The following is a 13,604-nucleotide window of genomic DNA, read 5'->3' as shown; positions in this document are numbered from 1 at the left end:
GCCTTCCTTATAGCGAGTGAGAGGCTAGGACGGGCCCTCACCGCTCACTGTGAGGCCACCTCCGCACTGCTCGGAGAAGTGCACGAGTCCCTGTGCTGTGCAGCCCCTGTCTGTGGGGCTTGTGTTGACAAGTGAAATTAAATTCAAGGCCCCGTCCCAGGTGCTCCCCAGACCGCCTGACCTTGACCTCTGTGCACAGGCATCAGCCCTCGTACAAGGGCATCGCTCTGTGTCAGCCACTGGCTGGGGACTCAGTCGAGCAGGACACCCAGAGCAGTGCTCTGGCAGTGACGACGTGAGGAGGTGACGCACAGAGAGAAAGGTGCCAGGAAGGCGGTGGATGGTGACAGCGGGAGGGGTGACTGAGATGCTGGAGTTGGGATGGGAGGCTGGCCGAGAGCAAGGCCTGTAACCGGGAGGGATTTACGCGACGGGCAAGTGCACGCCAGCAGGAGGGAGCAGCGGTGAACACGTGAGGCCTGCCGAAGGAACCACGGGTGGGGCGGGACGTGCAGCAGGATAGGGCCCAGGACCTGGACGTGGTCTGCTGGCCTGGGGAGGGCGGGCAGGGCCTGCTCAGCTGTGGGCTCAGCGTCCTGTGAATGCCTGGGTCTCAGCAGGAGGGCAAGCACCCGGCCCCCCGGGCTGCAGAGATGCTGTCCCAGCTGGTCAGGAGCAGAGCCTGGGGGAGGGACAGTGGGAAGTGGGAGGGCTTTGGGGCTGCGCAGGCCTGCCTGGACCCAAACCCGATTCCTTTCTAGCTGTGGGGCTTTGGGCAGGTGTTCTACGTCTCTGAGACTCAGCTTCCTCATCTGTGAAGTGGGGATTCTTCCACAATCAGGGTGGCCTGACTGTTAACAGATGGTAGCGTCAGCTCCGCTAACAGCTTCGTCTTTGCTCAGAGGGCTTGTGCTTCAGGGAGAATATCTCAAGCTGCTCTTTTGTGCAGGGAGGGCCCAGCCCCGTGGCCCAGTATGAGGCTTCCGGGCTGGCTGTACTCACAGCTGCTGGGGGGGACCAGCGATGGCTACAGGAATGAGGAAGGTGGCCAGGCCCTAACTTGGGGTGAAGGCAGTGTTGTCTCAAAGGGAACTGCCTACCCCAGGATCCAGGCGGAGGGGCTCCAAGCCACGTGGTATGAGATGAGGAAGAAGCGGGAGTTCAGGAGACAGGTGGGGAGACCCCACCACCCTCCAGGACATCTGTGGGATGGGCCCCAGCAGCCCTGCCCTCGCCACAGAGTGACCAGGAGGAAGGGCCTGGCCACCCAGTCAGGCCTCAGGGACCTGGCCCATGTCCGGCAACTGGTCCGGAACGAGGGGCATCGGGTGAGACACAGAGAGGGGTCAGGGCACGCTGGACCATCTCCCTGGACTCCACCCTGTCCCACGCTGTCAGCCTGCTCCTTGGTGGGGTAACTTCATTCTCTTTGTTCTAGGGCTTCAAGGGACACACCGGCGACTCTGGCCACCCTGGCCCCCGGGTGAGTGGACGTGTCGCCATCAGGTCGTTCCAGTGCACCTGAGCTGGCCCTTCTAGGCAGAGGGCTCCCGGGCCCTGCAGGCGGGGCAGTGCCGTGTCACCTCAGAGGGGACAGTGGCAGCATTGGAAACATCATCCCTCCTTGGTCAAGTGTTTCTAGACATTTCTTCTGGGGGCCAGATGCTGATGTACAACCAGTTTGACCAAGTCAGCCTGAAGTCAGGTGTGGTCACTGCCGGCTGTGCTGCCCACAGACTGTGCTGTCCTGGGTCCGGGGAGACGAGTGCTGTCATTAGGTCTACTTTCCAGAGGAGGGAACTGAGGCCCAGAGGATACGGGTGGTTTTCCCGAGGTCCCAGAGCTATCGGCTTATCCCAGATGGAAGGCTCTGGGCCCTGTCTTCCTATCCTTTAGCTTCCCCCATCTCTTCCAAGTGCCCCAAACAGAAGGACCCTCAGGGGTCCACCGGTTAACCCCACTGCTCCGTACAGCGAGGAGAAAGCTGAGGTGCAGAGAGGGTCCGGTGGGAGACAGAATCCCCAGCGGTTTGCCTGATCTGTCAGGAGGTGTCTCCCTGCAGCTCAGCGTGGCAGAGCGGGCCCAGGCCTCGAAGCTGGCCTTGAGGACACTGCAGACCCCACTTGGGGCCAGGACTCAGTAGGGTGCTTTCGGGTGGGCCGTCCTCTTCTCCCCCTCCCAGATGCTCCGAGACCGCTGCGGCTGGGACAGCGGGCGTCCTGCATCTCCCTCCCTAACCGCTGCGGCTGGGGCAGCGGGCGTCCTGCATCTCTCTCCCTAACCACTGCGGCTGGGACAGCGGGCGTTCTGCATCTCTCTCCCTAACCACTGCGGCTGGGACAGCGGGCGTTCTGCACGTCTCTCCCTAACGGCGGCTATTTTGTTTCTGCTTCCCCTTCTAGGGAGAGCCTGGGGCCATGGGGCCCCCTGGCCGGGAAGGGTCACCAGGAAAAGATGTGAGTGTGGGTGTGCTGTGGGGCGTGGCTGGGCCTGTGGGAGGAGGAGGTGTAGAGGACGTGCGTCACTGAAGGACCAAGAGAGGCCCAGGAACTGGACCGGGGGGTTGGGGCCACCGTGGAGAGAGTCATGGGCGAATTCTAGGAATCTGCTGGTGATCCCTCACCTTCCAGCACCACGGGCTGCATGAGTTCTCCTTGGGGCCCCGAGGAGGCCCCGGGACTGGGCTTCCGGCTCAGAGGGCTGGTGCCCATGCCATATGACGGATGAGGAGGCTCTGCTGAATCCGTCATGATTTGCCTGTTGACCTCAGTGATGCGCGAGTTGGATCTGGCCTTACGTGGACTCAAGTGGCGTTTCAGAGTCTCCCCAGGTTATTTCTCCGTCTCCAGTCTTCTGTGGCCTCGTGGATCCATCACAGCACCACTGGGTACCCCTCACCTGCTCTCACTCACTCGGGGGCAAGTCAGGGTGGGACGAACCGTCTTTGACCCCAGTCATACAAATAGAAAAACTAAGACCCAGAGAGGTCAGGAGACTGCCTCATGGTCACGCAGAGTCAGAGGCAGGAGGAAGCAGTGTGGAGTCCGGATCTTCCAGCTCTGCATCCCCACAGGGCACTGGCCTGGGGACGTGACAGCCTGCAGGGCCATCCGACATGTGCGGACACAGCTTGGCCTCCCGGGAGTGGGTGCTGGGTCAGGAGCACGGGCACACAGTCCTCAGGTCCAAGGCGGGCCCATGCCCGCCCCCTTGCATCCTTCAGGACCTGCCTTTAAGCCCTGGCGAAGTGCCCGCTGCCCCCGGGTGCTTGTCCTGTGTTGTCTCCTCGGCTGACCTGTTGTCATGAGTCGATGGAGCAGGGAAGGATCTTAGCAGGAATCCGATCTAGTTCTTGTGCTTTTCCTGAGCAGTGGGACCCATTGCACAGACCCCAGCCTGGTGTGTGGAGGCCTTTCACTAGGTTCAAAGCAGAAGAGCTGCACTGACCCCAAGCGGGGCCTCTGCCCAGCCCTGTCCCCTAAAGGTGCCTCTCAGGGGCTGAAGGGCAGCTGGAAAATCCTGGTCTTGCCAACCCTGCTCACTTCAGTTTACAGTACAGGGCCTGAAGGGAGCTCCCCAGGCAGGGGCGTGGTTGGGATTCAGCTCGCCCAGCAGGTCAGGCTGCAGCTGGGACAGGAGCCCAGGATGCCAGCCCGTGGTGCAAGTGCCTTCTTCCCCCCTTCTTAGCTCTCTGTCTTGTAATTTAAAAACTCCATCTTCTGGGGTGTTCTACAGTCTAATTTGTGTAGGAGCATGGTCAAGCTTCTGTTTTTTTCATTCATTACACGGGGAGAACTACAATCCTGTCGGGAGGCTGCCTGGAAGACCACGTAGGTGGTGGTGGTGAATCCCCACTGCTTGGCACCCTGGAAGGTTCCCTACACCTTCCAGGTAGAGTTTTTCTTACTGTGAGGACTGAGGCAGGAGTAGTCCCAGGTGACTGTCCAGACTCAGGGAGAGGACACCAAGAGAAGTTCTCTTCCCTGTTACCTGCCTTAGTTCCAGATGGAGCCCCCCGAAATCCCCATGGGGACAGGGATTTATTCAGCTGCAGGAAGTGAGTTTGTCCGTATTCAGAATAACTGGTGACTGACGATGAGACGGTTTGGGCACCATTTGTTGGTCCTCTTGGGTAACTGGGTGAAGTTTGGTCCACATTTGAAACGGTGTCTCTGCCGTCTTCATGCGGCGACTCTGGATAACGTGATCTGTCTCTGTTCCAGGGTGACATTGGACCCACAGGGCCACAGGGTCCCCGAGGACTTAGGGGCTTACCGGTGAGTTTTGCTTTGAGACTAACCTGCTCCCTGCTTTGGCAGGCCTGCTACCATGGTAATATTTGCTTGGTTCATCCTGGTACAGCCCTATGTGTTGTTAAAAAAATGACAGAATGTCTTAGCAGTTGGTAAACAGCCACTGCCCTAAGCCCCCCTAGTGGCCTAGGACACACTCTCCAGGCTCTTTTCTGGGACCGCCTACCCACAACCCACTCGGCACAGCAGGAGCGCCGTAGGACTTCCCCTCCAATCATGCTCTAGCTTTAGGGCATGCTGGCGTTCAGGGCGTGCCCTGTATGAGTTCACTAGAGCTGTCATTGCAAAGCACCGCAAACGCAGTGGCTTAAGCAACGGAAATTCATTGTCTCTCAGGTGTGGAGGCTAGAAATCCAAGGCATTTATTGTCTCACTGTTCTGTAAGCTAGGAGTCCAGGATCAAGGCACCAGCAGATTGGTTCCTCCTGAGGGCTGTGAGGGAGAATCGTCCCTCAGAAGGCCTCCCTTAGCCTCTGGTGGTTTGCAAGCAATCTCTGGCATCCTTGGCCCATAGAAGCATCACCCCAGCCTCCTCCTTCACCTTCACATGGAATTCTCCCTGAGGACGTGTCCCTGGTCCAAAAGTCCCCTTTTTATAAAGACACCAGTCATATTGGATAAGGGGCCCCTCCTACTCCAGTATGACCTCATCTTAATTAATTACGTATGCAAGGACCCTATTTCCAAGTAAGTTCAGGTTCTGACATACTGAGAATTAGGACTTCAACATATGGATTGGCGGTGGGAGGACACAATTTAACTCATAACACGCCATGTGGTTAATAAATATTTTGAATATTACCTCTGCCCACACATGTACTTAAGTGAATCTTTCTCTAATCCAAGAGCAGCCTGAGCGAATATGGGAGAGGGATGTAGAAGATAAATACTTACATTCCTGGTTCTGTGTCAGAAGAAGCACCTGCCTTACCCCATTTAACCCAGGGCCCTTGTCACAGGGGCTGCTGTAATGTCTATGTGCCTGTATATACGAGCATAAATGTGACCCACGATAAGGGTGCGAGGGTCATACAGGATGGACTGTTAGAAAGTAAAGAGAAAATTCCCTCTTTATCCCCTCATCCCACACTCCAGAGGGAGCCACTGTTAATAGCATTTTGTGTATCTTTGAAAATATTTTCAGTATACCTACTAGCATGCAGACAGAATGCACGCTTGTTACACACTTCATCTTTGCAGCTTGCTTATCTTGCGTAGCTTGTGTGCATGTACCTATATTTTGAGTGAGTAATGGAATCAATGAATGAGTGAGTAAACCTGCAAGGCAGATATATGGGCTTTCTGGGTCCAGGTTACGCAGCTGGTGAGAGCTTCCGGCGGGGATTTAAACCCAGGATTTCTGACGTCATATCCGATGTTCTCCGCCTCTCGTGGCCGTGGCCGTGAACTGTGTCTTCAGGCTCCTACGGAAAGAACGTGGGGGGCGGCAGGTCACATGTGTTTGACTCACCAAGCGGAGCCCCACTCTCCCCTGATGGGGCCACAATGGCTCAAATGCAGCCTCCATCCTGAGTTGGCGGCCTGTGAGGGTTCAGGGTGCCCTCCGTGCCCGCGGTCTGTGATCCCCAGTGGCCAGAGGAAGGGCGCGACAGCCTTCTGATCAGGGCGCAGGGCCTGTGCTGCCCGGTGGCCCTGTGCTGTCCTGGGCCTCCCGTCCTCTGGGCAGGTGACCGCCTGTGGTCTGCATAGTGATGGAAGCCGAGTGCACTGGGGGCCTGGCCACTTCTCCGTCGCCTCGGGGTAGCATCCCTGCTCAGGGCTCACCCGCTTGGCTTCATACTTTCTACTCTCCAGCAGCAGCTCACTGTCTGACATGCCCTGTCCTCTTTCTAGGAAGTGGTGTTTGTTCATTCAGCGAGCAGGCAGTGGGTTCAGCGCAGAGCAAGGAGCTGGCCGGTGCTCTGTATCCGTTCTCCCGCTGAGTGAGGTCAACCCGGGGACTCCTGGGGGCATCACGCCATCGCCGTAGGCACACACAGGAGACTGGCCCCCAGCTGGGCCCCTCGGCCGTGACAAAAAGCCCAAAGCCCAGGCCCCCTGGGGCGTGTGTCCCCAGTGTGGGTGCTTTTGCCCCAAGGGGACAAATGTTGGTTCTTGGGGCGCCCAAAGCTCCTACTTTTTAGTTCCAAGCACAGATATGCGTGTGGAACAGAAGTAGGTACACGGTATAGCTGTGGCGTTGACTTCAAATGGAGCAGTTAGGGAAAAAGTGTGAATGGGCACCTGCGCGGGAGCGCTGCCGACAGAAAGGTGGAGAAGCCCCGCTCCAGAGCCCCACCAGGCAGCGGCGCCACGCCTGGCCCTGCTGGCCCGTCGCGGCGTCCACATCTGGGCTGTGGCTGCTGTGAAGCCCCCTGGGCTCGGTTCCTGGCTGTCTTCCTACTTGTCACGTGGACTGGGCGTTTCTTCACCTCTCCAGGCCTCAGTTTCCTCACCTGTGAAGTGGGGAAGTTGTGAGCACTGGCGAGTCCATCCAGTGAAGCGACAGGACCGTGTCCAGCGCTCAGAGTGCGCCGGGAGCTGCCCGTCACCGGGCCTCGCGCGGCCTCTTCCTGGAGGGGCGTCTGGCTCTTGCCTCTGGAGGGCGGCGGGTAAACCCCTGATGAATGCAGATGCGTGCAAGGGCGCAGGGAGCGCATCTGGGGACAGCGAGAGCGGCAGGACAGGTGTGTGCAGTGGAGGCCGGGAGGCCGGCCGCAGCCCAGATGAGGCTGCGAACAGCCTCAGAGGCACAGCCTGCAGGAGGCAGGCTTGGCCCTGAAGGCCTGCGGCCCCCAAGGCAGGTTTGTGGTTTTCTAACTTGCTCCCCTCAAGCCTGAGGAGCCTCCCGAGGCATCTGTAACCAGCAGTCAATTGCTAGTTTCCCAGATGCGTGTGTTCTTGGACACGTACGACCAGGTTCCAGATTATTTCCCTGACAGTCACTCTCACTCACCTGGAGCCGACATGCTTTCCTGAGTGAAGAGAAGGTTCCTGGCCACTGCAGCCTGTTCACACGGCCTGGAACCAGACCCTGAGTGGAGGCCCCTGAGGGCCTCCAGGAAGTGTGGGCAGAGTCCAGTCCTTTGACGTAATTCGCTGCCTGAGCTCCCCAAACCCTGGGCCAGGCACTCCGACCATCCTGCCCACAGAGGAGAGAAGGAGGCACAGGGAGGTCGAGTGCCTTCCCAAGGCCGCACAGCACGTGAGCGACAGAGCCAGCATTTGGGCTCAGCAGTCTGGTCCGAGAGTCCGCAGCTTCATCCCGCCTGGCCCGTGTGTGCTGGAGTCCCTTGGCAGGAAGGTCACCTGGTGGGAAGGAGTGGGCAGGAGTTTGGAGCTCAGAGCCGTTGGGGAGGGAAAGCTGTGGCCTCCATTTCTGAGTGGCACAGACACCAAAGGGGCTTCATGAGGACAAATGGGACGTGAGGAGGCCTGTGGCCCAGGAGGGAGCAGGTCTCAGCCCCAGTCGGCCTCTAGCGCACGGACAGGTGACAGTTGGCTGCCCAGAGCCGCCCCTCCCTCTGCGCATGGCCGCCTTTGTTGGTACCGTGTGTTAATGTGTCGCGGCCCTTATCCTCTAGGCGAGCAGAGGACCAGAGGGAGGAGGGGAGAGATGATTGCCATCGTGCTGAGCCAGAGCGCATATTTTTAGAGGGACGCAGATCAGCTGCTGGGTGGGCGCGGCAGGTGCGGGGCAGCGCCGTCGTGCCCGGACGGACGTCGCGCGCAGTCCCAGACACCGACTGGCCTCTCTGATTTCAGCACTCCCTAGCCCTGCGATCCCAGGCAGGTCCTGTGCTTTCTCCGACCCTCGGTTTCCTTATCTGTGATGTAAAGGCATCCATGCACATGGCACGATTCCGGCAGGGTCTGGTGAGATGAGACACGTGAATCACCCACGATCACACGCGCACATTTTAGGCACAAGGAGGAAGCCCTGTTTACGGTCACTGTTTATGATCCCCAGCAAGCTATACCTTTAATGAACATGGGGTGGGGGCGGTGCTGCCAGGGTTCAATCCACAGCCCCTTCCTTTCTATCTCAGGAAGGTTGTTCAGCATTTCTGTGCCTCAGTTTCCCCATTTGTGAAACGGCGCCGCCTGCTCTGTTGTGAGCAGTGAGTGAGTTAATGCGTGTGAAGCCTGGCACGTAGGAAGCGCCCGGGCAGCGTTAGTGACTTTTTACTGTCACGTGTTTCCATGAAGCCAGCTCATCTGTAAACGTGTGCTTCACAGATTATAGGACGTTGGCACCTGGTGGTTCAGGGATCAGTGCAGCGTGGTTCACTCATCTAGCAGAGTGCCCGCCTCCTGTGTGTGGGTGACACGTGCCAGATGTTGGGCATGGCCACAGACAAGGCAGGGAAGAGAACCAGCGAAAGACACAGCCGCCTGGTGGGGAAGGTCCTGAGCGGGAGGAAAGTGAGGGCAGGGGCGTGACCAGCTCAGCTGAAGCTGACCTGTGGGCTTTGGGCTTACTAGGAATTTGTCTGTAGCTTAGGAGCATTCTCGAACTTTCTGATTTTTATGCTACCAAGGGTCTTACTGGTTAAATGTATTTATTCAAATTACTAATGGGCGCAAAATACCCATCAAGTTAGAGAGTGCTACGGATGTGAGTCCGCCCTGGAATCTGGAGCGAGTGGACCTTCCGCCCAGTAGCCGTGTGATTCTGCACTGGCCACTTTTCTGTGTCTCGGTATCTGTATCTGTTCAACCCGGTGGTGACCATCCTGGAGGAGGAGGATAGGATATGGGTAGCGATGTGCATCCTAAGCTGAGAACAGCCCGCAGTGACGTGAGCACTTCTGTTTGTTCCTTAAGTCAGCATCTGAGGGGGGAGGATACGCATAAGTGAACGATGTGGTCCTGATTCTTTACTGTGCCCGGGCTCTGGGCATCAGTCACCAGCCCAGGATTTTTCATGCACACAAACTCATTTAATTACTTATTATTCATTACGAGTTAAATATCCCAAGCTCCTTTTACAAGTTGAGAAACATCCTCTAAGTAATGACTTGGAGCCACGCTGGTCTGAGTAACAGCTGTACGTGTGACATCAGGCCCTCCGCATCCAGCAGTCTCTCTGTCCCACTGTCCTGCTCTGTGAGGTCCTGGCAGAATCCTCTCTTCTGTTTCTTCCACCAGGGTAAGAACGGATCGCCTGGATCTCCGGGAGACCATGGCACTCCAGGCAATCCCGTGAGTACTGTCCCACCGCTGTGATGGAATCAGGGCAGGCTTTGAAAGGTTGTGTGGTTTACATCACAGACTGTCTGGTCTCTGTTTCCAGAAGCCTCAGTGGGAAAATATGGTGTTTGGATGGCAGGAGTAGGCTGGAGGAAAGGGGAGCCGCGAAGGGTGTCTTTCAAAGCTTAAAATACACATGATTCTGCACTTGGCTCTCTGTTGTCTACGACCATAGACATCCAACAGGACAAAACTATTGAAGACTAAAAAGCGCATGTGTAATGAGGTTACATGGTAGTTGATTGATGTTTTTAGATGATGGAAGGTCAAGGTCAGGCTGACCGACCCTTACCATCTCAGACAGGGCAAGGGTGCCTCGTGGCGATGCCTGTAACACAGGTTCGGCTGAAGAGGGTCCTCCTGCCGGTGAGCAGGTGTTAGCAAGAGCTAACAACGGGTAGGTAGTAGAAAGAGGGTGACATGAGTCATCAGCAGAGTCCTGGGCACCGGGTAGCAGGTTCTGGATTTGGGGTTCAGATCTGGTAGATGGGGAGACATGGTGGGGAACATTGGTCCTTGATGGGGTCTAGGGGTGGATAAGTGAAAGCCTGTCTGCTAGTCTCCTCCCAGCCCAGCCTTACCGTATATTTATTTGGTAAAATTGGCAACCCTGTTGAGAAGACCACCTTTGTGGTGTGTTGTTCAAGCGACAGATGCATGGGGTAATGGGCAGAACAGTCTGGCCAGCTGACTGTTGTCACTGTGGAAATTAGGGTGACCCGTCAGTCTTGATTTCCCAGGAACCTTCCTGCTTGTAGCCCTGAAAATCCTGCATCCTGGGAAACCCATCATTTCCCAGGCAAACAGGGCATCTGGTGGTCCTGATAGAACCCCATCTGCCTGTTGGACCAGGGACAGCCGTGTCAAGGCATCTAACTCCTCAGCACACGTAGTGACATTCCTTAGGAACCACCGTGGGAGTCTTGTCGCCTCCGCTGAGACGTCACAGACAGGACGGGATTGGGTCCTGGGGCCGATCCGTCCCCAGTGCAGAGCTGACCCCAGAAGAGCTGACCCACGTATGGTGGCGGCCCAGAAAGGTTAAAGCTAAAATTCCCGAACACCTTTCCCCCAAAGTGCACCTGCCAAACCATGGGACGAGCTGGCCGAAGGGGAAGAGGCACCGTTGGGGGGCCCCGTACACAGCAAGGTGTTTTGTTTAATGTTTGTCCCATTTTGCTTCTGTTGCTTCGAATGGGAGAGCCGTTCACTGTTTGCAGGAGACTCTCCTTCTGCCCCTGCACCCCGTGGGGTGCTCACAGTACCCCATCTCTCCCCAGCCCAGCCCCTCCGTTTCAGGAAAGGGCTCTTCTGTTTTGTTCACGTGCCAGGTCTTCAGCGTACAGAGGGGTTACGAGGTTTCTGAATCTTCTTGAGTTGACACTTGACCTTGAAGAATTAATGCCCTGCTTTCCCTCTGCAGGGCCAGAAGGGAAGCAGAGGAGAAAACGGCAGCCCAGGGCTCCCTGGCTTCCTGGGTCCCCGTGGGCCGCAGGTGAGCATAGAACGCTGTTGGGGAATATCCCCGGCTGGCCCATCGATCGCTGTCTGTGCTGGAGCGTGACTTGGGTGAAAATGTCTGTTGTAAAGACAGTCGTGTTATCTGCAACGTGCCGGTGCCGCAGAGCTCACTGATGTTGTGTTCTGTGTCGTAGGGTGAGCCGGGAGAGAAGGGAGTCCCAGGCAAGGAGGCAAGTACCGTGCACCCCTCTTCTCCTCTTGGTGCCCTTTCCTGTGGGAGACACAGGCTCACTTCGTGGGCGGGCGACACGTGCTGTCTCACGGGGCCCTGGGCCTAGCAGGGCTCCCACGCGTGCTGTGTTCCGCTGTTGCTGTCCGGAAATCCTAATGCTTTCTGAACGAGGCGCCACGTCTTCACTCTGCGTAGGGCCCACCAGTTAGGGAGCCGGCCCAGGGTACCATCGTGTGATGTCTCTGACTTGTCTGTGGCTCTCCGCACCCAGTCCATCAGCTAGTCCTGTCCATTCTGACTCCACGATACCTCCCAGCTCGGCCCATCTCTCTCCATCTCTCCCGCTGGACCCTAACGCAGACCGCCATCATCTCTCACCTGGACGTTTGCAGTGACCTCCTAACTGGCTTCCTTGTGTCCAGCCTGCCCCCCGCCCCACTCCTTCCCCACTCACCAGCCAGAGTGACCTTCGTAGAACAAACGTGAGATCATGTCAGTTTCTAGTTCAAGCCTCGGCTCTGTGCCTCCTGTCAACAGAGACGCCTCGGCCCTGGTCACTTGCAGCCCTCAGGATGGACAGGAGCAGGTGTGGGAAGGCACGTTTCAGGAAGCACAAGCCCAGGGTGACTGGCGTGTAGACAGCGGGAGGGCGTGACCAGGGCCGGAGCAGGACTCTTGGAGGACCTGCCTTCTCCAGGACACCTTGCCCTCAGCACGCAGGATCCGAGAAGAACCAAGAAGGGCAGAGAGGGATGCCCGAGCAGATGGGATGGCCCTGGTTAAGTGACCACCCTCCTTTGTTTTCATTGCAGGGGACCCCTGGGAAGCCGGGAGAGCCGGGACCCAGAGGAGAAAGGGTAAGTGGGGCAGGGGGACTGTGTCCAAGGCTTTAGGAAGCAGCCTGGCCTGCGGAGCGGCTCCTGGGGTGGCCTCTCTGTTCTCTGTTCCCCCCGGAAATTTGTGAGCCCCCAGCAGGAGGCTTTTCCCGAAGTTGTAGTCAGTGATGTTGGCTTTTGTCATGGTTTTTTGGTTGTTATTTTAAGCAGTAAAGTCATCGCAATTACAAATTCAAAGGCGAGCATGCCCAGACTTTGACAGATTTCCGTCTCTCCTCTCCGTGTGCGAACGCCTGTGTGTGACACGCTTGGAGCCCAAAGTGCCAATTTGCCAGGAGCCAGATCTGTTCCTGGAGGTGACAAGGGAACAGATTTTCCCATAATGAATCGCCTTGGCGCTGCGCTCAGAAAGCCCTTCTTTACATTGCATTCCTCCAAAAAACAACAGGAAAGAAAAAAATCACTTTTTTTTTTTTTTTTTTTTTTTTGGAAGAAGCGCCGGTGAGGGGAGGGGGCATTCTCTCACCGCTGCCAACTGCTGCTCCCTCCAGAGAAATTAGCCATCTTGTCTGCCCGGGGCCCTGCACTTGGTCAGCCGTCACACCGTCCCACTGTTGCCCGACACGGACGGCACGCCACCCCGCTTCGACCCTCCGTTTGTTTTCCGTGGTGCTGCAAAGAATTTCTCTCTGCTTTCCTTGCAAGTTGGATGAGTGAGGAGCTGGCTTTGCCTGCAGGCCAGAGCAAAATGGAGGCAGAGAGCATCAGGGCTTCTCACCCCCACAGATCTCTCTCCCTCCTCCCTTCCCAGTGGACATCATTCCCATGGCTGCTGGTTCCTGGGCTTGGAGCCGGGGGAGGGGCCGTAGCTGGGAGGGCACTGAGGGTCTTGCCACCCAGCAGCTGGCCAGCTGGCCCCCGGGAGCTGCTGGAGTTTGGGTTGGGAGCCGGGGAATTCAGACGGCAAGTATGAATCTTCTGGATACCGAATCAGTACATAGAATCTTCTCGAATACCGAGTCAATGATGGCGAGTTGCCTTCCCCAGTTAAGTGGCCTTCCCCTGTTTCGTGGAACGTTGCCAGATAGCGGTCAGGTTCCCCATGCCTTGGACTCCAGAGAACATTTGAAACGTGGGACAAGTCCTCTCACGGCAAAGGGATGTTGAGACGTTTAAAGAATAGGGAATGCCGCACCACAGGCCGTGGCGTTGAGGGGCACGAGGCACCAGGACTCTCCTAGACCCCTGAACTTGAGATCACCCACGGATGGCAGTGTCCCCATGAAGTGCATCACCTTCGAGAAATTTAGGTGACCCCCTCAAATCTGGGTAAATGCCTTTTTAAATTCACTGCTCTTTCTGTTATTGTTGAAAAAGCAATACAGACACGTAGTTAAACAATACAAATTGCAGAAAAGTGGCTGCAGTGAAGACTAGGTGCCCTTCCACCAGGCCCTCTGGTCCCCGTCCCCTCCCCAGGTCGGTCGCTGTACACGTCCTCTGTATCTT

General features: G+C 57.0%; 1 protein-coding gene across 1 annotated transcript in view; it reads left to right on the top strand.

Moving 5' to 3' along the window:
• Positions 1–13,604, top strand: part of COL22A1 (collagen type XXII alpha 1 chain) — a 265,238-nt gene that overhangs the window by 240,450 nt on the left and 11,184 nt on the right. The window contains exons 53-59 of the mRNA XM_060128072.1: positions 1,439–1,483; positions 2,403–2,456; positions 4,224–4,277; positions 9,465–9,518; positions 10,990–11,061; positions 11,222–11,257; positions 12,072–12,116. Coding sequence (XP_059984055.1) covers positions 1,439–1,483; positions 2,403–2,456; positions 4,224–4,277; positions 9,465–9,518; positions 10,990–11,061; positions 11,222–11,257; positions 12,072–12,116 — 360 coding nt within the window. The remainder of the gene's footprint in view (positions 1–1,438; positions 1,484–2,402; positions 2,457–4,223; positions 4,278–9,464; positions 9,519–10,989; positions 11,062–11,221; positions 11,258–12,071; positions 12,117–13,604) is intronic.

This window comes from Lagenorhynchus albirostris, chromosome 17 (genome assembly GCF_949774975.1).
Source record: "Lagenorhynchus albirostris chromosome 17, mLagAlb1.1, whole genome shotgun sequence".
NCBI classification, from domain to species: Eukaryota; Metazoa; Chordata; class Mammalia; order Artiodactyla; family Delphinidae; genus Lagenorhynchus; species Lagenorhynchus albirostris.
The sequence above is the reverse complement of the archived record's forward strand: the minus strand, read 5'-3'. Positions and strand labels throughout refer to the sequence as shown.